The sequence below is a fragment of the Struthio camelus genome, chromosome 1 (genome assembly GCF_040807025.1).
Source record: "Struthio camelus isolate bStrCam1 chromosome 1, bStrCam1.hap1, whole genome shotgun sequence".
Classification (NCBI taxonomy): domain Eukaryota; kingdom Metazoa; phylum Chordata; class Aves; order Struthioniformes; family Struthionidae; genus Struthio; species Struthio camelus.
The window spans coordinates 159,557,603-159,583,075 of NC_090942.1; the positions used below are offsets into that span (position 1 = coordinate 159,557,603).

A 25,473-nucleotide genomic window follows, 5' to 3' on the forward strand; every position below is an offset into this window, starting at 1 on the left:
TTCCACCTGAACATGAGGAAAAACTTCTTTCCTGTGAGGGTGACAGAGCACTGGAGCAGGTTGCCCAGAGAGGTAGTGGAGTCTCCTTCACTGGAGATATTCAAACCCCGCCTGGATGGGATCCTGTGCAATGTGCTCTAAGTGACCCTGCTTGAGCAGGGGGGTTGGACTAGATGATCTCCAGAGGTACCTTCCAACCTCGGCCATTTTGTGATTCTGTGAAAAGCAATGAAACAGGAGCGAAGAACAAATTTAAGAGTGTTTAACGGCATTTACCTGGTTTGGTCAACCAGTGCTGGCCTGTATGGTCAAATGAATCATCCTTTTGTATCTGTACCGGCAGTATTGCTTAGAAGTCTGCTAACTGTAATAGGAACTTAGACAACTATGCTCATGTGTAGGCACCTACTTGCAGGCCGGCCTGTAAATGTAAATGTCATGACCTCAAATTGAATCACACCCTAGAATCGCATCCTACATAGTAGACATCTACACCTCAGCTAGCCATTATGGGCTACCTTCATGGTCCTTGGAGAGAAACATGGAGTTCAAGCTATGATTCATCTGAACCATTACAGATATCTACATTTGAAGAATTTCTTTTGCCATAAGGAGAGTTAGGGTGACTAGCAGACACATGTTTTAGCTAAATCAATCCCAAAGTCTTCGAGCTCAGATGCACACTAGGCTTCTGAGTACTCCCAGATAATGATTAGATCTCATACAGTTAAGCTATTTCCACCACTTGCCTAAATACGACATTGAATGCTATAGTCCTGCTTCTGTCTTTGCTTAAGGAGCTCTTCAATGAAGCTTTCAATAAATTAGAAATGCTGATCACTCAACATAAAGGATGCTCCTAATATACAGAGGATATATATCACAACTCATTTTCTCCTACGTAAGTAAAAACTGCTTCTTACTTTCTTAATTGCTAATTAGTTTCAGTAGCTACTGTAAGATCAGCACAGTAGTTACTATAAGTTGTGTTAAAGTTTATATATCTATAGGAAAATAGAATATTTTAATGAAATACACCAAATTTCCTGTATTATAATATGTATAATATCTGCAACAATAAAATTCTGATATGCCATGTCACAGAACAACACCACAATATATATAACATTTTTCAGGTAGTTGCTAGAGGATTAAGTTTACTTTGCACTTGTGATACTCCTGTGCCTAGCAAATATTATATAAAAAAAGGACTCCATTTCCTCTCAGCTATATTATGTTTCCTTCAATTTTCTTCCTCTTTCTCAACAAATACCTGCAGACTCTGAACTGAAGTTCTGCACTAAGATTTGCCATGCAGGTAAACGGAGCAAAGATAACTTCACACTAGCTAAGTTGGATGCTATAAATCATGTAGATGTGGAAGAGAACTATTCAAGAAAGCTGTCTGGGAACCTGAGCAAATATTTAAGCAGCTGGCCAATCTGAGCTTCATGTCTGCAGGGTTCACAATTCAGCTTGGTTAGGCCTGTACATATTGCAGTGTATTTATACTTCCAGAAATAAAGTGGAGGAGTTCAGTAACTTAAAACCTTTCAAGATGTACCTGAGATAATGAAGAACAAGAATGCTTACCAAGTAATCACACATGGAAACACAAGATTGGACCAACCATTTACATAGAAATGCTACATTTTTGCTGTTCTCTTCAGTGAGATGCTTACCTATCTGACATTTTAATGACACTCCACAAATCAGAGAGCTAGTAAGAAAGAAAACTTAAATTATGCTTTCCAATAAAAAAAGAGGAAAAAGAGATTACAAGTTTTTTTGTAAGATAACTTGCAAAAAATACAGGAATGCAGGAAGAAAATAATGGTTTGGCTCATATAAGCATCACCAGCAACTGGAAGCACTTAACTACCACAGTGATGAAATCTGTAAGAAATGATAAACACACAAGAGTTTTAAGAACTTCAATCACAAGAGTTTTAAGAACTTTTACGTCTCCAGTTAACAAAGTTTTCGATAGCATCAAGGCTAATTGCTCCAATCTTAATTTTGTTTCATCAAAGTAAATTGATAGCTTCTTGTTTTCTTGTTAGCTGAGTCATAAGGCCCTCAATTTCATTTTTTCTCTGTGAACTCTCTGCAATTAGAGGCAATGATTAGAATACAGTCTATTTTACACAGCAATTACCTCTTCATGCTGTAAAATAGGCTGCATGGCTGAATGGAGAACATCAAGGGAACCTTTTAGGAATACAGGGGAAGTACGGGGATTAGAGAAATGTGTCTCATTTTGTATTTAAAGGGTGAGACTGGATGTGGGTGTTTCACAATGCTACAAAATTGAAAATTGTCTTTATTACAGGATCACCTAATGGTCTTGTACAACCAGATTTTGGGCCATGACACTGCTTTGTGTGTGGGTATGCATGTACTACAATAACAAGGGCTTCAGGAAAACAATCCACAAAGAACTCTTTAGTCTGTGCAATTCAAAATACTTCATATTTACCTGAATACCTTTATTTCTTTTAACAACTTCCTCTTCAAGTATTACATTTGTATCTACAGTAGACTACTCCAATACTTCAGAAGATACGAATTAAAATCTAAAAACTAAGTACAAATTAAGGGTACATTACACTGCCTACAGTTACAAAAGGAAAGCAACAGACCAAGTAAACTTGACAGAGTTTTTGTCATTTACCATCAAAAGATCAGGATTTCACCCAGAACTTCAATTAAAGGGCAGAATACCCTAGCCCTCTAAAAATTAAAACTGATCAACTAGAACTGGTTAACCTAAGTTCCAATTACAATCAGCAGAAAAAGGCAATTCTGGAATTCAGTTCTTCTGACCTGGCTAGCTTAGGAAAAGCCGAAATGCTACATCTGTTTCCTATTTCTCTCCATTGACCAAAAGAAAAACTCTGGATGATTAGCTCAGGCTTAGCAATCTAAAGTTAGCAGAGGTAGAAAGAGGTATCAAGTTTAATTTTTTCTTCTCTAGAAATTTTCCACATTCACAGACTATTTGCTTTAATGCAGAATAGTGCCTCTGTTATCTACTGGAAAAAAAAAGAAAAAGCAACACTAATAACATCAAAGTCCATATACCTTCCATATACCTTCCTTCAATGCAGACATATCAGAAAGAAACTAGCATTTTTTTTTTTAAATTCTATTCTTAAACTTCCTTTCTGCAACCAAACCTAAACAGCGAAAAACTAATGAGAAGGGAAGTTTCTTTCTGATGGAGCTCCATTAATATTTGCAAGCAGATGATATTTTGTTATATAATCACATGCTTTATAAATGCAACATCAGCCGAAGCTTTCAACCTCCAAATATATGCATTTTGCAAGACACTAAGGTTTTTAGTAGTTGATACCTATCTTGCAATTAAAAAAAAAAAAAAATCCAAAACCAGAAAGTCCATGAGCTGAGAAGACTTTTCCAGGCATCACAGAATAAAAATTACGAAAATATCAGAGTGTGTAACCCACTGGACTAGACCACCCCACCAGGTGTGCAGCTACTGACTAGATGCACAGGATTAGATATTGAATGTTATTTCCTTGCCAGACTAAGTTAGCTTTTAAGTGTCCATTAACGGGACACTTAAATAACTTAACTTGGTTTAAGTTAAAGCAGATTTCTTCTATGGAGATAATGTTCAAGTTACACTTTTTTATATTACAGCTCTTCATTATTTCTATTTAATACATTTGCCTCAATTTTATGACGTGCCACATAAAATCTGAATGCAAACCACTACAGTCAAAAGTAATGTTAGATATTTCACTTCAGGACCCATACTTTATTTAGGAGCCAGTGAATGACAAAGCATATTTCAGTATATAGGTGCTGTCATCTACAACATATTGAACCTATTATGTAATACAAATCACCGTACAATATTTTCTCCATACAAAACAGAAAGAATAGTATTATTTATTCAGAAGACTTGAACAGATTTGTATTTAACAATCTATACTTGGAGAAAATATAGGCTGCAGTATGCAAAATGAAATAAAGTGTGAAAACCTGACCTTCATGCTGTTCAGTTAGTTGTTCTAAAAGCTTCTGGGCTACTGTTGTTTCTCTGTTTTTAACTCACATTCTGGCATCTCCATATGAATGGGCAAAACCAGATCTGACAATGACCAGTTGTCACTAACCTATAACAGTTTTTCCAATCTAGACACACTGAAATCTTTTATGACTCCAAATTCTCTTCATCCCCTTCATCTCTAAACTTAAATAGTTCTAGAGGCTTCAGTGATACTTAGGCTAAAAGAATATCCAGCCTTTTTACTTTTACGTTATGTTCAATAAAAAAATTTCAAAATCTGAAGAGCTGACTTACCATTTTCTTCCAAGTACATCAGAAGGATGCTGCTGGATTCAGTCCCTTCTATGGCATAATCAAGTGCAATGTTTCCATTAACATCTTGCAGCAGCACATTTGCTCCAGCCTACACACAAGAATTAAGACCGTTTTAGGATTTTGTAATGAAATCTCAGAACTCTACAGGGCTTCTAACATATTGGGACCAGTTAGCTTTCCCACTCAAAAACATTTCAAAACTGTTTTTTTTTTTTTTTTTTTTGGACAGTAGGTTCATTGTAACCTGAAACAGAAAATAAAAACAAAGACAAAACTAAAGGATTCCTGATTGTCAGAAAGAACTGGCACAGCTGACACTGATACCACCCGAGCTGTCCAGCCTGCCTGTACTGCACAGATGTCTGAGCAGCCCGTCAATGAGTTTTGGAATCACTGTGGTTTGCAGCACAGCATTTTAAAGTAAAGAAAGCTGTCACCAATTACAGTCTGCCTTAAAATACTGCACAGTAAACAGCAGTGGTTCAACAGCTGACTGACAAGCAGCCCAGACACCCATGCAGTAAGGATGAGCAGACAGCTGGTAGGGGTAACCACGTCAGCCGGGCCAACCTCTATGGCCTCATTCATCAATCAAACTTCAAAGAGAAACATCCCTTGCTAAATAAAATTGCCATTTGTCACCAACTGAATACAATGAAAGTGAGCTTGATAATTTCAGCTGTAGGCCCTAAAGGAGCCAAGCTGACATTTCTATAAGTTTCATTCAAAATTCAACATAAAGGACAAGCAACTAAAGGGAGCTAGAGAACAATTAGGGGAGTTGAGGGAAATAGGCACGTGAGAAGCACAAAGAGAAACCTCCAGGATGATGAGAAAATGCACATTTTCAATAATGAATATTGTTAATGCTAGAATTTGTAGTATGAAGGACAGATTTGTTTTTTTTTTTTTTAAATATGAAAGCTTTCTTCTTTTCCTTGAAGATATTATATATAACTGGTGGACATAAAAGCTTATACTACAGTGAAATGTCATCTGTCACCTTTTAGAAGTCATAACCTTAATTCATTTCAAGTGTTCTCTCTATGGCTTTAAACTGAAAGCAATTATTAAACAAGAGTGACCTCTGGTAAATTTAATTACTTTTCTTACCCACTTGTATGATAAAGGTGTAGCTAATAAAAATGATGACTACCAATGACAGTTTTACTTTAAACCACGGTGGCAAAGGTAAACGGATAATAAGGAATTATTAATATTAAAAGATATGACTGCCTCTTTCAGGAGCTTAAACCATAAGTACCATTTCGAAGGAAAACTCCCAATGGGGCCAGCTCCTGGCTCAGGGTAATTATGACATAAAAAGCTAGCGAATTCATGCGGGTTTCATGCCATCTGACTTAAACCGTTGAAGCTGGACTGCTAGTCTGAGCTAATCTCTTGTGTTCCCTTTGTAGTGAAAGAGGGGACAGACAGGCATCAAAGAATGACTCATCCCAGCTAGCTCAAACACTGAGATATCCTGCTAGAGGATATCCTACACTACACGATAACCTATCTTACTACAAGGTATACTACTTTCTGGTATCGTCTGCCTTGCTCCCCTGACTGTAAGTGAGAACCAGGACAGCAAATTTATATCAGATGCATAATTTGTAGACAGCTAAATGAAATTAGATGAGAAGAGTTGACTCTCTTAGTGAAAAGGAATGGAAAACGACTTTCAAAGTCTAAAATGTTATATCCATTATAGTGCTATGAAAATAAATTTCTATTTATCTATCCTGTAAGTGAGACCAGAACTGAAGAGATGATAGAAAAGCTGGCAAAGGATGGACTTGAGCAGCATAATTTCTTTGGTTTAATGATATTTACTGTACTTGTTCCATTACTAGGCGGTAAGATCTTGTGTTTTGACTTCTATTCACTGACTCAGGAAGGTTTGCTGGTCAAAGTAGAGTCAAAGAAGTAACATAATTTTTGTGTCTGATTGTCTTGCCTGTAGTAAAAAAGTAGTACACAAGGTGGATAATAATAAAACAAATCTATATACATTTTCTTCCCTGTTGAGCTAAGAAACCAATATACCTTTGATATATTAAAATTCAGGAAAAGTAGGATATTTAACTTGGCCAGCAGTACACTGTCCGTTCTTTCTCTAAGGCGTTATGTCATTGAAGGATAAATGGAATTATTCAACTCCTCATAATTTTTATTGGGTAGTTCTAGAATAGTTTATTTTTTTCTTCCAGTTTTGCGATTTCCTAAACATCTTATTTTAGTTACCAGAAGTTACAAATATTTCAAGTGTTAGTATATATGAAACCTCAGCAGCACCAAAACATATTATTGATCCATTATGTTTCCTTTCTCTATATAGTGCCAAGCCTACAAAGGAATTATTTAGTGTGGATCTCAAATAGTTCTACCAACTTACTTCACTAATAGGTTTGATTACGAGATGTTCAACTAATGAAGATATCTGTGCTGCTTGTGGGGTACACACAATAGTAAACCTGAGATCCAATTTTCCAGGACAATTTCTTGCTTGCTGACTTGTTTTCCTTTCACCATTTTTAAAGCGCTAGAGAAAAATGACTGAAGCTCCAAATAATCATTAGAACATCCTGAAAACTATACTAAGCTTTTAAAATCTGACTTATTATTCATGCATTTATTTTTATGTTTAATGCCATAAAATTTTCTTCCAGAATTATAGTAAATAGAAACCTGCACTTTAATAAAACTGAAGATAAGACTTGCTGGATTCATCTGACTTCAGTAAATCTGATTTTAAGAACTGCATTAAATGGCTTGAGAATAGCCAGAAATACTGCTATTTGTAAAGTCCAATATGTCTCATAAAGAAAGCAATTCTAAGTATAGCATATAAAAGATGACGACCCTTGTTCCATGTGAGGAAGTATCTTATCCACGACTATGTGTTTGAGGATTTAAGTACACATGGATTTAGATCCTAGAAATGCTTGTTAATCTCAGTTCCTTTGGTACATTCTCAAAACAGTTCTTAATTATATTTCTATGCTTAGCTATGCTTTCAAATAAAACCTGACCCGAAATAATCCCCTTGTGATAGCCATCTGAAAAATAGCTTTCAAAGAACAGTTAGGAAAAACATCCCAGGCTAGCTGATGAATTTTTCTGCTGATATAGGAAAAAAAGTTGAAAAAAAAGGGTAAACGGATAGATAAAAAATTGTTTCCCTTCTTACTAAGTTCTATTTTTTTTTTCTTACTTTCCTCTCTCTCACAAGGGGCCATGGAAGACAGATATTTCACTGTAACCATTTGAAAGTAACCTGCTAACAAAGAGTTTTTATTAAGGAACTCATTTGAATAAACTCTTTATATTCAGAACCAGATTCTGACATTTCTGGCATACCTGCAGATGAAACTCTCTCACCAGTTCTTAATATTTATTGTTTGGACCTTCAAACCAAACTAATGAAAAACAGATTCATTAATCCAGGTACATATAAAGGGTTGCAAATACATACTGCTTTACAATTGCTCACCATATCAGTTTCATTTAGGTTTAGTGATACAGCTACTGCAGTGGAAGAGGAGTGTAGAATTTCCTAGATGATTCCACTGGCTAATCGGACACTTTTCTGCCGGTAACTGATACTCAGTTACCCAAAAGAAAGTAAACTATAATGCAGGCTTCATGTTAATCAAGGACAATAAGGGGAACCCTTAATAAAAGAACCTCTAGTAAATTTGTATCTTTTTATTTTGCCACACAGTAACATGCACATGTACTGTACACTGCACACGTACTACTGAAACTTGTGAAAGTGCAATGATATCAATTCACAGGGAAAGGGGAGACATTCAAAGCCATGCGAAGCAACTGATGGTAGGTAAGGAGCTCATTTGTTCCAGCAGTATAGGAGGGATTTACATAGCCACGAATACAGACAGACCACAGTTCTTCCATCTTTGCTGCAAGCTGGAAGATTTGAGCCAGTTCAGGTCCACAAAAATCCTACCTGTGAAAACACGGCATCACCAAGCTAACAGGTTTGTTGGCTATTATCCAAGTTGATGGCTTCTGGATTTTTGGAGAAAAAAATAAAAACCTAATCCAATGAAATAGTGTTTTTTTGAATAAGACTGAAATGCAAAACTTTTAATACCAAAATTCTCTGTTGAAATGGAAATTTTGGGTTTCAAACAACTTCAGTTACAATTCATACATACATTGTGCTGGCTATCTACATGTGGGAAATTTCACCGTTTCCCTTCTTTAGTGTGTTGCGCAAGACCCTGTCAAAAAAGTCTGGTTTTTAATTGCTGCAGTTGTCAGTATGATGCAAAATGTACAAATCAATATTTTGAAGTGTTCATAGGATAGAGTATATCTTTCTGTTCAACTCTGATCACGTATTTGCCTGAAATATATTGGAAATTCTTCATTGCTGAATGTGACACAGACTTCCCAGTTGCCCAGGACTCCTTTTATTCCCAGTCATGGCCAACGCTAAAAGATCACTTGAAGTTTAGTTTCTAATTAAAACTCAAACTTCCCATTAGCTTCTTATGCAAGCAGGATCGAGATGGCAATACCACAGCCGGCAGAAAACATGACAGAAGCTCACACAAGTATCAGATGGGGATCAGACTGATAAATGAGAGAGAGGTAGGCTAAGCTAAGCAGCAGCAGGACAGAAGAGCAGCAGACTCAAGCAGAAGTGCAGACAGAGCATGACAAAGATGTGCAGCATGTTGTAGATAACAGATGTCAAAAATATTGTACACATATGTCCAAATTCAGATGGCCAGAACCGTACCAAACTATTCAAGTGTTACCATTATATATAGAGCTTTGTAGGCCAGACAATGAGAAACACAGATATAATATAAGATGCAGACGGGATTATCATCATCTGAATAGTGTCTCACCTTGCTCTTAGGTTCATAGCTCTCGAAGAAGCTATGAGGAATACAGTACCCAGACTATTGACATTTGAGATTACAAATATATGTTGGAATTGTATGTATTGGCCTTGTTTATATTCAAAATGCAATTCCATATTTATTCTAATTCAGTTCAAATATTTTATCCATCCACTTGAATTTGGCATGCAGCGCTCAGCTTATATGAAAAGCTTCTGCTTTACTCATTCAATAATATGTCCTTATCCCCCTTCAATTCTCAGTAAGAATCCCCTTGATAAACTGTATCCAATATATGCCCTAATTGTTACAAAAATATTTTTGAGAAAAATATTTTTCCAAAATGATAACTTGCTTCACAGCAAGACTATAGTAGGAATCTATTTAAATATGTCATAAAAGAAATGCTCCTTCAATACACAGAGTGCAAAATGCAACTGAAGTACTTGTAAAGTTATGTGAGAACTACATTCATACACAGAGTGCAAGTGAACTCTGGTTCTCAGTAATAACTGAGGAGATGATGCCAGATTTACACAATATCTCCATATAACCAGAAATCAAAGCCTGCTACCAGGGAGAAAATAGCTTTGGCTAGTGAAAGGAAATAAGATTTTTCTTCTAGCTCTGGCAACAATGACTGAAAAGAATTAAAAAGACCTCAGTTTTTCTTAGGATCAATTTAGCATGCATTTTTTTAATCTGTTTAATTTTTTCTTTATTTCTTCTTTATTTATTATTTACATACCTATGATATGTTTAAGGCAAACTCAATGGAATAGCTTAATTCCACACATATTCGAAGACTATCTGTGACATCAGAGACTAAGGGACTGATCTCAAAAGTAACACAGAGTGACGAAGGCTAAACCTGAACTGCTTTGCAATACCTATCTATACGCACACCCTTGTTTTTTGTCAAGTGTGAAGTCGTTTGAGACGGCTTGGCATTCAGTGGAAGAGAGATGAACAACTTCAGATTCACCACAGAACATTACGAATCAAGAGTATGCACACCGACTGTCACTGCGCATCACACATGTATGGGAAAACGCGGAAGAATGTGGAGGAGATAGGCGATGGAAACTAGCCAGACCATTCTGCAGGAAAAGGAGCATCCACAGGGCAGGCTGACTCGACCCACAGTCATGCAGCTGAGCCCATGCCAGCATGGCACTACACCTGGGCTTTGAATCGAGATCATCAATGAGCTCAAAATGCTGACTGCACATGTGTGTAGTCCATAAAAACCTCATATAGTTCCCCGAACCCACCCACCCAAGCGTTCATCGCACCGCTCAGTGGCGCCAGGAACTTTCCCCCTCAATTATTGCCTTGATCGGGAAATCACTAGGGAACCCCCACTCGGACACAGAGGTAATAAATGCTCGATATCGACCACAGTGTGCCTTGCGTTTGTGTATCTGTCCCTGCCCGGGAGTCTAGGCATTGCCCCTGCCTTACCCTTACAACATACATCACACAATGTATGTTCCCATTCTAACTTATCTAACTTATCCCATGCTCATATCTCTGAATAGCTACACTTAAACCTCTTCCAGAATAATACAGTGAAAGGGGAGAGCAGCACTTTACACACAAGGGCATAGTGTAAGAGCTGAACTCTTACACAGACATATATGCATAGTCTCATGTATATCATGTATATCAAGGATCGCATACAAACGGTCCAGCCTTCTAAAGAACTGTCTGGCAAACCTCTGCTAAAAATCTTGTAGTACACTATCAGTTGAAAAGAAACACCACACAGGATACAATGCTCTATTTGCTTGCAAACAGGTAAACAGGGAAATATATAAGAACTCATACATGCCCACAGGCTCCATGGATTCATTTGACCTTTCTCTCCAATCTCAAAGGCTTGTATGAATTTTCACTCAAGACACCAAAACCCAGAAACCTAGCTGGTGCCTCTTTTTGTGGCTTACATTGGCCTTCATTAGTTTGACTTTCATTCATTAACAAAGCAAATTGCATAGCTCTCAACAAAGCTCTCAAGGCAGGGCTCACAAAAGTCAAAGACTTTTCCACATTAGAAAACCACAGACAAAGAAATAAAATAAAACATTAAATGAGAACGGCTGAGCAGCTGCTCTCAGTTCAACAGCATATTTTTCTTCCAACTCATTTCAACAACAGACCTTCTGTGGGCAGGACATTTCACAGAAATAACAATTTAGTTATGAGAAGAGCTAGGGAAAAAACAAATGAGGATTTAGTGTTTACCAGTTGTAGATCTGCATCGACAGTTCCCCTAGCTGCTTCCTGTTGCAATCCAGGTTTACCTACTTACTAAGAAGAAACCTGACACAGACATAAGCTGAGCAACTACTTTCGTTTTCGCTTTTTGGATATAAGACAATCTAGGAACTATTTTACTTAATCTGAATATTGTCTCTCAGAATGTTGATTGCAGTCTTAATACTTTAATTTTGACTCTTTCCACAAATCTTTACGGAAACTCCCCCATTCCCTCCATGGCATTGCAGATTCTTAAGACATCAAGGATACAGTTAACCAATATCTGTCAATTCTGGAGTAAAGCATGGATATTATTATCCAAGAATAAAATGTCAGAAGAGGAGCCCAGAAGCCCATGCAAAGCTAGCTATCTTCCTTTGAGCAGATTCTGCATTAAGAATCTGCCACGCAGCTTACATACTTCTAAATTTTAACTTTTATTCCTACTCCTCGGGGCTTGACAGAGAATGGAAGAGGAATGACAAATGTTTATAAGCCATCTGTAAAGAGCTGTAACTTTCACTATAGTCCATGATCCCCAATGAAGCCTGCCAAACAAAACTGGAGAGAACATAACATTCTTCCTGTATGGAAGATAGAAGTGGGACTGGTAGAAAGCCATCCACCAAATAGTGATATCTACTATACAGCTAATCCTAGCAGGCTTTTGTTTCATATATCTTGGCAGAACAGAAAGGAATTAAAATTTCAGCTGTACAAAACCAGCATCTCACAAGCCTCAGCCGGTTCCTCAGGGCAGTTTCCATCATTGCAGCCTGAGGAAATACACCTGATCTTTGATTAAACAGGAATTTCAGTGACTCAAGACTGATGACTGGAGCTTCAAAGTATTAGGTTTTGCAAATAATAAACTATAATTTCTCTCAGGTAGTTAAGTTCCACATCTAAACAAACCTTCGCACAGACTGTAATGGACACCAGACCTAGGCATGACTTTTCCAAAATGACAGGCTTTCCTCAGTAAATTCTGCTTAAACCTGAACTTTTAGGTGCATTGAAGAAATGTAAATAGCACTCTCATTATAATGTAGGAATTTTCAAATTGAAAATATTTTCTTCCTTTGTTTCCAGAGTCTCTCTGCTCAAAATAATCTGAATAACAAGAAATCAAACTCTACACAGCAATTCAGAACTTAAATCTAGGGATCACAAATCAAAATAACAACTGAAAAGATCTGATTGCACCTATTGTTTTTGTAATTTGATACACTAACACATTCACAGTGAATGCGCCTTGCACACACTTGTGTAGCTACAGAAAGAATGTAGGGAACACATATTCCTGTTCAGCTGATATCCTCTGTTGTAGGGCAGCACCTTGAGGCATATTCACTCAGAAAGACAAATTCTCCTTTAATACACACGGAAAAAACTCTCACTTCCATTTACGTGGACTTGTAGAGCTCCAGGACAGCTCTACAAACTCAGGTGGCTGAGTACACAAGCCCAGGATCTCTTCCAAAACCTTAAATTAATGGTTTCCTCCAGATTATGGGAAACTGAGTGACTCAGGAGCTTCTACCTCTCATAGAGAAAAGATATTATCAGCCAGCTGTTTGCTCTCTTTCCTCTATTTCAGGGCGTTACACTCTGTGGGAGCTGCTACTGTGCATAAACCCATGCCTGTCACATTACCAGGATTACTCTTTCATTAGAGGCAGGAATTGTCTGCCATCTGGATGAGCTTTACTTGTGGTGTAAGGGAAGGTTTGGATTCAGTTTTGGCATGCCTGATTCCACATCATCCAAACACAGTCATAAAGCTCAATCCCTTATGCTATGTCCATGACAACACAGCCTCGAGAAGCAAAGCTAATTCAATGCTTTCTAAGCGTCCTCTTGGCATAGAAAATAAGCTGCAGATGAGAGATTGCCTATCTCCACCAAGACACTCTAAAGGAAAGGAAGACAGAAGTCCATGTGGACAATCCCTCCTCTTCCAAGCTTAGGAACGTAGGACTAAAGCAGGCTACAGTCCAAGAGCATAAAGGAAGGCAAGACCAGTCTGAGGTCCTGGGGTACTCAAGTGAGCGTACAAGAGAGGAGCTGGAACCCAGGAGAATTCCTATACTGTACCAACCTCAGAAAAGCCATAGATAATCCTTTTGTGTAACTGTATAGCTGTGTCATTTAGAAATTTTATTTTATGCCAGTACACTGATATAACTGCTAAAACATATGACTTGATATCAATGCATAATTATGCTATACCATTACAATACACTTTTTCCCCATATAGTTACCTCCTAGACCAGCCAAGCAAGCTTCATACAAATACACTTGGGAATTTTATCATACTATATAAGAAACGCATTTCAGTTGTTGTGCGGAGACAAGTTCTTTAATTCATGGCACTCTTAGGTTCCATATTGCAGAAAGGAGCACCAAGATCTGAATACGCAACTTAACTCCCAAAATAAACTTTTTTTGTAATCTAGAAATCAGGATTTATGGATGCATACTAATGTACATAAAGAACATTATAATATTACAAAAATCCCAAGTATCTTAACTTTTGTAAAAGATGAGGTAAGAAAGGATAAAAAAAAAGTGCAAATAAAGTGACTGTTTATAAAAATCCTCATACAGATGTACACATATGAGATCACCAATGTCTACAGAAATATCTAATTTTATTTGAAAATAGACTTCTTCATTGTTGCAGTATGTGCCAAAACTAATAAAAACAGTACTTTAAAATCATCATTCAATGTTCAACAGTCATTTTGATAATCATTTAATTTATGAGGAAGGCAATTTTTCTTAAACTAATAATACGTAGTCAATGTCAAGCCACAGAAAGGATTTTCAATGAGTTAAAAAAAATAAGACTGTCATGGGACATATTGCAGACTGCTTGACAGGCATATTCTGTTCCACTAATGCATTCAGAAGATAAAAGAATTAGCACTGATGACTGAAAACTAAAGACCAACATTTTCCCATCTGCTTGTGTACCATGGGGACTTAAATTCTGCCCATCCGCTAGAAGGCTTGTTAAAGACAAAAAAGAAACCCACTCACCTCCAGCACTGAACTCTAGTGATAACACCGCAGAAGTCAGTGTGTTTTCAGTAACTTATTTCATAGTAAAATACAACTAGGCATAGAGTTAGGAGACGAAAAGTTAAATCTACTAACCCAGAAGCTACCAATTCAAAAATAATGCAAATTTCTCAAATTATGACTGTTTCCATGCCCTAGCACCAGAACATTCATGAGGATTTGAGAACATCCTATTAATTCAAAATGCATTCAGCTATTTACATGGATCTTAATTAGCTGGCAAGTAGGCTTTCATGGTTGTTCTCCATATTTTGGCTCCTAGTATGCATCCCCAAGGTTTCTTGGAATATAAGCTTTTCATTTCTGAACTAAACAAGCTCTGGTTTCCTTGACCTAGCTTCTTCTCAAGAAACTATTCTTCTTCCCTCTCTTCTCCCACCTAACTCTCTGAAAACATGCGGAACCATCAAGTTAGTTCAATTACAAGCTAAGACAGAATTCCATTTGTTGTATCCATTCTTCCTTTTTTACTACCATACTTTATTCAGTATTTTTCCAGCAAGCTCAACTAAGCAGTCTTAACAATCAAAATCCTTCGTTCAAATGCACGACCAAATTTTGTCGTTCAAACTGAATACTAACTGCAGCAGCCTTTGTGTGTCTTCTTCATATGTAATCACAGCTACTTGATTAGTCATCTGCTTTTAAAGCTATGAGGAAATAGGCAAAAAGAATATGCTTTTCGCCTGCACTTCACGTTGGCTGCATGTGAGAAAGGGGTGGTAAACTTCAGCTTAGACACAGTGCTGGGCAAATGAAGGCATAGGGCTTTAGGTGTGACACTGATTTCATGTGGGCAGAACATGTTCAAGTTCAGACCAGGTCTCCCAATGAGCCATGTCCTTAAACATCCAGTTCTCCAGTCTCTGTACATAAGCTTTATTCAAACAGAAATGGCTGGAAAGTATCTTGCTCTCAAGATGGGTACTTGTCTTAATGTAAGTCAAGATTTTGGCTGCCTTGCATTTAGAAAACTGTTAAGATGTTAAAGAGCAGCTACTGAAGAATTTTATCCCTCATTCTCATCTCCATGGCCAAGTATGACAGGAAGAAACCAATATTTACTTCATTTAGTTATTTATTTACGGGAGCACCTCTTGGGTCAAAATTCCTACTGGAGAGTTTTAGTGAGGGCCTCTCAGAAAAGAGATAATAAAGATGAGACGCTAAGGGATCTGAGTGGGTGCTATAAGCATGAAGGAGCTCCTGCTTAGCATAGCAGAAGACGACAGTTAAACTGGGATAATTATAAAAATTGGATGGACCAGTCTGAATATCACAAAAATGTGCTAAAATATACTTTTAGTTCCTTTAATCAAATCATTTTCTTTGCAAGCAAGAAAAAAATTCAGAAAAGACCTCAGAATATGTTTTCACACAATGATTTAGTATCTATACTGGAAGTTGAGGTACACTAAAGAAAGGGTAGAATAAAAAAAGCACAGTAAAACATAATTGTGTGATATTATATCACAAAGAAAAGTTTCTTGCTTTCTGTCTATTTTTAAGACACTGCAGCAAAAATGCTAATGATCAGAACAAGGTCAACAAAAAGGGTGGCTAGAGAACGGAAGGATGGGTATATGACTTGATATTGCCAATCCTCAAATTGTTTGGCAAGAAAAGAGAATTAGAAGGGAACCTTCAAAGAGCATTGATGACTAAAGACTAAAATTTCCCCATCTGCTTGTGCACATGGGACTTGCACACTCCCCATCAGTTGCAGGGCTTATAGGAAAAAATTAAATGAGTCAAGCCCTGAATGCCTCTGATAACAGTATAGAAGCAAACATTCTTTTCAATTCTAAATTAATTTTAAACATTAGAAATGCACAGGCACACTGAAAAGTGATCAGTTCCAGTCTCATAATATTGGAAGAAAAGGTCACTTTACGAAATTATTGCCTGTTAGTTTTAGAACAAGTAGAAGGAAGTTTTTCACAGAGCAGGGAGTAAGCTTGTCAAAAAGTCTTTTGAGTCAGATACCATAGCTACTGTAAGGACTGGGATGGCTTACTTTATAATCATTAATGAAGTCTTTGGTTGACCCTATGTAACTACAATCTCATATTTTAGGAAATACACAGATCACTTCCCGGGTTTAGTAAGAACTGTCATTCATGTACAAAACTGCACAGCAAAAAAGGGGGCAAAAAGGGGTTAGAAATGTCCTTTGACAATCAACTATAGTACAGCTAGGGATAGGGCATAAGCCAAGCTAGAATGAAATAAAACTTTCCGATAAAAAAATGGCACGTATTTCCTTTTACTAATATATTTCCTATTAGCTTCCATGTACATATGTATGCTTCCAGGCTCAATTAAATGATGCAAATGGTAGAAAAGCTGACTGGAATCAAAACTTTAGATCCTATTTAACAAGATGGTCTTCTCCTTTCTCCCTGTGTGTGAGAAGTTAGCCTCTTCTTCCTTTCAATGCATGTTGTCATATCCATGACTGTAGTTAACGCAGTTTCAAGATACTGATACTGAAGGTTCTGATTTTCATACTTCAGTCTATGTTGAGATTACATACAGACATTCACAAATATATATACGTAAATTATATATGCTTCAAATAGCACACGGAAATAAATAGAACCACTTAAGGCATGACATTGGATACTATCATTTTACTGATGCAGAGAAAACAACAAAGCCTATATTAATGCATAGATATGTACAGTAAAAATAAAGAAAAGTGTACTATGTGTCTCTGTTAGAAAAGGCAAGACACTAAACAGCACATAGATAATGACAGCTGCATATAGTACATAGTTTCTGCAAAGATAAATGCAACATTTTATGCAAGAAACTAAGAGCACAAAAACACTAATTAAAGACAGGTAATTTGCATTTTTGTTATGAGATAGGCTCATTGTGTTGATTGATAACATAAATATATTCCAAGTGTACAGAGAAGAGACTGTGTAACAGCTTAATCAGCACCTGGGGTGACACTGTCCTGCTGGTTAGTAATTAAATCTATACACTCTATGAGCAAGTCACTGTGTGAAATACCAACTGTATTTAGAAAGTTTGGTATGCCAGTCATCTTAATATAGAAGGGAACTGGCTTCTCAGAACCCTAGAGCATAACTACACACTATGCCTGGTTAATGCATGATAGTGTAGCACATATAAAAAACTTCCAGCCACACAAAGTAACAACAATTTTCTGTATGGGACCGTACCATCCTAAAACAACCCTGCTGGAAAAAACACATCCCATGTCAAAATTTCTCATCTGTAACATGAAAAGGATGGCATACACCTGTACACTCTACCAACATAAGCATAACCCACAGCTGTAACTTGCCTATTAATCAACTATAAGATTACAGGTCTATTTGCATAAAGTACTGTCAATCATTTTATGCGTATTTTGAAAAAGTGACTGAATTTTAGAAAAACATAAAACAAAAACACCTAAAGACATAATGCATCAAGGATTACCTCCGTGTTTTAACAGGAAGATTTTTTTTTTTATTCAATTGTGCTCACATAATGTAATCTTAATGGTAAATTATGAGGTGATGGGCATGAAAGATTAGTCCCTATCACAGCCCAGCAACATTTGTCCGTAACTATTCCCTAACGATCCTCTGGTCTTCTTCATTGCCCCAAAACCTTTTCCCACCTCCAATGCTCTCATAATTTTCATGAAAATCCTTCTTCCAACAAACGGAGTATCATTAATCTTGCATTACTTGTTAAAAAAGGGAAATAGTTATTGAATTAAAACATTTTGGAAAACATGATCTTACGTACAGCATTTAAAAACTTTGCTGTAAATCATAGTCTGAAATGAAGACAGCTATGATTTGATAAACTTTGATTCTTACATGGTTGCAGATGCAGCTGTTCTTCACAAATCCTACAGAAAGCAATTTTTGTTACTTTTTATACACACTTTCCAACATTCTTTTAGCCTTTCTTCCTCGCAAACAGCAACCACATCTTCTTCAAGCTCTTTACTAAAAAGAAGAAAATAAAACTACCCCTCATTCTCCACTATTTTCAAGTCTAAGTCTTTAATTCTCACGGTTCACTATGCATCCTAGTCTCATTATCTCATATTGTTTTTCAGTGAAATGAATTACCCACTTTTCCTCACAAAGTCTACACCAGTTATTTCAAATTTGGGATGTCAGTATTTTTCTCCTTTTTTTCCTATTCTAATTGAAGAGGCTTCAACAACACATACAAACATGAGCCTTGCAAACTGACCCTCACGTCACCTCATTTATCACCTCCACTAACCCTGCACTGTTATAATTTACCAAAACCATCTGATTTCAATGCATAAGCCAGTTTTCCCTGCAGCAGTTTTCTTTACAATGACTTTATACATCAGTCTTTAGGGTGGCATATCAAGATAGGCTGCGCCCGGACTTTCAATAAATTGCATCTGTGCCACATTTTCCCCTACTAGTTCACTTATGAAATCAAGAATTCATGAAGATTCATTTCATGGCTTTCTTTTTTTTCATGTTCACTACCCCTTCTAAATTATGCATTTCAAAATATGCCATAGAGCTATTTCATTCTAATGTTTCTCAAACGAAAAAACGCAAAAAGCCACGTAAGTGGGTCCTTTTAGGGGGGAAGGTCTTTTTGAATACTGCAGGACAGCTCTACTGCAAAACAATATCCCTCTCTCTGTTTTTTTTCCAGAGATGGACAGCAGCTGACAAGACAGGTTTCACAAGAATCTCTGAACTCTGAAATCACATGTACCATCCTTGACACAGCTTTGTTTTACTGGAGTCTTGCAGATGCTACAAGACTCAGTCATTTTCTGTGAGCTAGCCATTTTTCTCAGTCAGAAGAAAATGGTGATGGGGAGAGATCCCAAAGACCAGAAACATGTTTTTGGTTCATTATGGTTGCGAATAACTTGACTAATTATTGACGAAGGTAGAAGAAAAAGGAACTGAAGGAGTCTTGTCTGTTGTTGAACATTTCATATTTTGCAGGAGTGCCTATAGCAAAGGCCAGACACAACCTTCTGCTAGTAGAAGACATAAATCTAGGTAGGTAAACGCTCCCATAAGAGGATATACAGTATATGTGTCTGTCCTGCTCCATTAGATCTAACACCAATGGCAAGCTATCAAACAAGCTGTTCAACCCACCACGCTGCCAAAACCATCTCTTTCCTCCTTAGCTCACTAGACTTCAAGAGAGACAGCAGCACACTGTAGGAACAGCCAAATTAACCGCAACCAGGTCAGGTACCAGTGGGCTGTCTAGTCCTGGAAGCACAGAACTTAGCACAAGCTAGTTTATCTATTTTCTTAAGTAGTTTTACAGCTGACTGACCTTGATGCTAGGCTGATAGTGGTGTCCCAGACAGTACAGACTTACATTACACTGACTATTCTAGGTCTTCCATACCTCACATTTTCAAATATTTCCTATATTTGTATAGTTCCTGTTTAAAAAAAAACAAAACAAAACAAAAAGGAAATCAGTAGGAATAAAGAAATCGACAGGAACTGTTTGATAATTTCTGAAAAAACTTCACCAAAGGATTGGCTTATAGAACTTCTATTTTCTCCTTGCAATACTCAACTTTAATCATTTGTCGGACTAACCAAGTTGTTTCACTGGGATGCTTCTCTTATGTCGGCTTCTTCATACCTCTTGTTGGGACAACAGTCAGGTTTATGCACCAGCCTGCAGTTTCTCTTATAAATACTGCTGAGGCAAAGAATTAACTACAGACCTAAATATCATTCTCAGCTTATTACACTGACTCTGTATCTGCTCTTTTGTGGCTTTGGGGTTCGTTTTCTTGAAGAAGTGTCCTGTATCCAAAAAAAAATTGCCTTGATTTCTTACTACTTGTCTGTTATGCATTTGCTTTTCAAACACTATTTGCTAGTGCTTTCCTGGCAGTTTCTAACTTCTCTTTCTGTATTACCTTTTTCCATGAACTGCTCTCCTGCCTGGTTTCATGCCACAGAAATTTATCCATAATCCAACAAGCATCAAATATCATCCACATAACTTTATTTCCTGTAATTCAGATGAGTAGTGTTTTTAAATATCCTCTGTATGTCAGTTTGTTATTTTAAGTCCTCAACCAGGAAAATCATATCTACGTAGTCCTCTGAACAGTTGCCACATGGGAATGTAAAACTAAAATGGATCTCCTGAGACATTACCTTGGTAATACAGGTAAACACATAACATATAATCTCATTTATAAATTTAAGCTGCATCTTAAAACCAATTAGGTTTTTTTTGTCCCCTATTATTCCTACATGGAATGTTGTTTTCCAGCCTGAGCTTCCTAACATTCAGAAAAATTAGTTTAATTTCTATCTTAAGTCTATTCCTGGCCATTTTATACTCATTTGTTTTCATGCCAACAGTAACCACAGGCTTCAACAGCTGGTCTTACTTCCTCCTTTATCCTGATATACTTACAGAAATTTACTATATAACCCTCTCTCTCTCTCAGAGCCTTTTTTTTTTTTAAGGTTAAAAAAAAAAAAAAAAAAAAGCACCTTCTCATACAATTGGATTTCTCTTACCCTGCTTATCACTGCCATTTTCCTGTGTACAATTTACCATTCTTGACCATGGCTGTACATAGTTAACTACAGCCAGTCATCCCAGAGCCTTGCACTAAGAACAATAATTCTTTTCCACTCTCTACTGGAGACATTTTCATTCAGCCAAGAAGCACTTTTCCCTGTTGGTACTGCATATTGGCAGCATATAATCATCTTACAACTGCCTAAAGCTCCCAGGTCTTTCTCCTTCCTCGCTATTTCCAATTGATAATTCCCGACTGTATCACAGAAGTGCCTGTTACTGGTATCTCAGAGCACGACCTTGTACTTGGTACTTCTAAATTCCACCCTCCTTTGAATTGCTCAAGTCTTCGAGGATATCCTATTCTTTCTGTACAACAGTCTAATCCTCATCTGAGCTGACAAGGCATCTCAGCTTTGTGTCATCAGCAGAGTTCATAATCACACTCCTACTTTTTCTTCCAAGGTTACTGCAGAAAATGCCACGTAAAATAGCATGGTTCGATCAGTCCTAAAGAAGCCCCAGTGCTAACTCCCATTCCCAGAGTTTCTCTCTTAAAACCTAGCCAGTTGTCTTTACGTTACCAAGTTTTCAACTACCAGACAGCTTTTTTACCTCTCTAATTTAACAGACAACTTTCCTCCTGTTCTCTAGCTATTCTGTAATAGCTAGCTACTCACAGGTTAACTATGTCACTGATTCAGGCAGAGGCCACCTGACAAAAGATTGAGTCTCACCTTCTACAAACGTCTCCCTGCGGTGGAACATTCCCAGATTTCTTTTTCATAGCACACATCTATGTTTGCTGAACATCAAAAAGCCAGATGTTGACTTTTATTATCTTGTCATTCCTTCATCCTCTTTCTCTGAGGATCAAGAGTATTACACTGAAGCTAATTCAAAATTCCACATCTGTCCTCTGCTTGGCATAACTGCCCTGATGTGTTCCAGCCAAAAACAGTGGTGTCATTTTTCCAACATGAGGAGCAATATTGTATTTTCCTCAAGATACTGTTCTGTCTCAGGTCTATATCTCTTTTACCCCCAGGAATTTTTATTTTCTGGATATGCTCTGGTGACAGGCTTATAAATTCTTCTAAAAGAGGACTCCAAATCACACAGATCTTGTTACTAGCACTGGTTTATGCCATAACTCATCCCCTAAGCCCACCCCCAAATTTTCCAAAAATCAGAATCCAGGAGCTTGCTGCTAACACCTGGGGGTTCTTCTTTTCTTTTAAGCTGTATCTCCCTTCAGTCTGATATCTTATTTCCATCTCTGGTAAATGGCCTTTGAAATGTATTAAAGATTACTTAAACCTCAAAGTCATAGTCCAGGCCAACAACAAGCTCTAATTTTTTCTTGTAATTTAAAGACAAATAAATCTCATTTGTTGTTCATGTAGAAATGTCCTTTTCTTTCCTGCTTTAATATGAAAAATCTTTCAAGTTCACTCTTTTTTTGTAAATCTCCTATAACCTATATCACCAGAAAGGAGTGTTGAAAAGTGTTACTGGTAGCCAAAATTCCTACAGTTCATGTAGGATTGCTATCAATCTGCTATCAAGCAACATTTTTCTTTGTGAGGTCTCACAATTCAGTTCCCCTACTGTTGACTATTGGCATCTCGGTGATTTCTAGCCAATTAGCGTTTACAGACTCTTCATACATAAAATCACTATCTTATATCTGAAAACAGGTTTCACTTCCTGCAACTCCTTCTCATGCAAAATGACATTCACTCAGCACATGACCTTGCATTGCCCATGCTGAGTGCATACTCTATTGCACTGGTTACTCCGTCTGTCTACAGAAGATTCTGATCTCATACTGTCCTCATTTCTGTACTAGGTTACAGTCCTTGGGCTCTCTCTCTTACTTATTCTCTCTTCTGCTGAGATCCTTTCATTGTTTTTGACATCACATCTTTGGTTTAGTTCTAAGAAAATTTGTTCCTAATACCTACCTGTTCCACAGTAGCTGGTCACTTCTTTCCTCCTTTCTTTATGACCATATTCCGACATAAGCATCTCTCTTGCCTAGCACCCTTCCCGGACTATGTTGTGTTTTCTTGTTGACAGCTGTATGCAAATCTTTCCTTAACTCATTTTCTCTTCTCTTCTGCAATTTCTCCATATCTCCGTGTGAACTTCGTGTTCAAGGCATGTCTAACCCTTGGATTCCCTCTGATGAATACACTGCACCAAGCAATATTTCACACTTAAATAGCTCTCATGATGCCACTCAAAACACAAAGCACATTCCAAAGCCACTGTAACTAGTTAAGCGCCTTCTCTTGTCTCTCCCTGTACCACTTTTAGTGCTGCATCACTACCTAGCTTCATCCCTTCTTCCCAGACTTAAAGGGGAAAGAATAATATTTCTACAGCTTTCCCTGAGTGTTGTCATCTCGTGTTTAGCAACTTTTTAATAGCCTTTACCTAGATTCGTTCTATCCTAGCTCAGTCAGCGTTTACTTCTGTTAGCAATGATTAAAGGCAGTAAGCCAGGCAGGCAGTACACACTCTGTGGATGATCCCTCCTACGCTCAACAAAATATTTAAATATGTATCCATAGCTTTTTATATAGAAGACTTAAAGCCTTTTACAATTACTAGATATTTCCAGCTGTCTCTACAACAAGAGAAGAAAGATCATACAAAAGTAGTCAGCCATTTTTCTTTCAGGCTGTACTTTCATTTATACTTTAAACTGGTATCCATAATCCCCTCTCTGCCTCCCAGTGCTACTCACTCTCTCGCCTTTACTGTTCTCTTATAGTAACACAAAGGAAGAAGAAATATTGGGCAGGAATGAGTGGAAGGGCAGAATTACTTTCTTTTGAGGAAACAATTGCTTATCCTGGTTTAATTATTTCTGAAACTACAAAAGATAAAAATCTTTCATTAAATCCTAAAGCTAATAACATTGTGATCATTCACTTCTGTTTGCTAAAACACTCTGATGCAGCTGCAATGAACAAGGGCAGAATAATTATGTGATTGTTCTCTGATTACATGACCTGAAATACATCCCGTATCAAGTGTATGGGAAAGGGGAAAAGATAGTTACAGCCCCTTAAGACTTCATTCCTACTCCCACCAGTTAATCTCTTCCTTTAGCCATTTCCAGTAAATCTATTCCTGTGTCTGATTTTGGAAGAATTACTTGAAAAAGGGTTTCTAACTTAAAAGCAAAAGCAGGCATCCTATAGAAAATATAAAATAAGTCTATCCAAAAATCTGAGGCTAAAATGGGCAAAAGTGAAGTAATTAATAAAGTCAAATTTGGCTAATTGAATATACTCGGTTTTTATCCTGTCAGCCAAAAATGTGGCAATGTTGTTGGAAGGCTTTTCTATAAAGTATTTCCAAAAGCCTCAAACAAAAATAGAATCCTATCAGCTCAAACAAGCTAATCAAAGTCAGGGCACTTCACAGCACTTTCATAGATTATATTTAAATACACCTAGAAAGAAATCCATAAGATGATATCCTGCCTTCTTCAATAGCCCAGCACCACACTTAAGAGCACTAGGCTTCTGGGTAAAGCCATGAGAAATTACACAGCATTTGCTTTACTATATGTTTTGCAAGAGATCACACTGTTCAGATGGCCAAGTCTGAACCTGCATAATCATGTTCTGTTTAATGGCATTTCCTCTGTAGTTTCTTCTATATTCTTTCCTTTAAGCACTATGTAATGATCCTTTTGTAGAATCATTAAGTTTCAATACAGAGAAAGCTGTATTCCCATAAAAAGTTAAATATTTATTTTACCAATGTCTGACTATGCATTGAAAATTCACTCTGACGAGTGATAAGATTAAGAAATAAAACTGACAATTTACAATTTACAAAGTCAAGTCTTTCTTATTACACTAAAATGAGGAAAAGCATAGGCAAGTGTGGGGAATTGTTGTCTTTCCAAGACAACTTTCATATTCCTTCGGAGGCCACAAGTATGCAACACAGCTCTACTGCTCATCCAGAGATGAAATGTTTTGCTTAGCAGCAGTTCAGAGTACGATACAAACTACCTCCATCCACGTACACAAGTTTAATACACATCTTCACCAGATCCTCCTACATAGGCGCATAAAGCTATCTCAAGCACAAGCTGAGGGAGAAAAAGCCACCATCTACTGTTGCAGGGCCTTAAATACTGCACTTCTAGTATCTTTGCTCATGGTGATGAAATGGAGACTGAAATCCATCCTCCATCCCACCTCTTCCCTAGTAAGCTCCAGGCTCTTCTCTGCTCCCTTTCTTTATTGTGGTGGCACAGATGACCACTGCTATCACTACAGCTTCCAAGAAACACTGCCCTTTGCTCCA

At 37.3% G+C, this 25,473-nt stretch overlaps 1 protein-coding gene across 7 annotated transcripts in view; it reads right to left on the reverse strand.

Annotated features, from left to right (window-relative positions):
* MYO16 (myosin XVI) overlaps window positions 1-25,473 on the reverse strand; it is a 407,211-nt gene that overhangs the window by 236,174 nt on the left and 145,564 nt on the right. For 6 of the 7 annotated variants that reach the window (XM_068927513.1, XM_068927524.1, XM_068927518.1 and 3 more), the window contains one exon: window positions 4,337-4,445. The exons of the other annotated variant lie outside the window; for it this stretch is intronic. In XM_068927513.1, coding sequence (XP_068783614.1) covers window positions 4,337-4,445 — 109 coding nt within the window. The remainder of the gene's footprint in view (window positions 1-4,336; window positions 4,446-25,473) is intronic. 7 annotated transcript variants of the gene reach the window in all.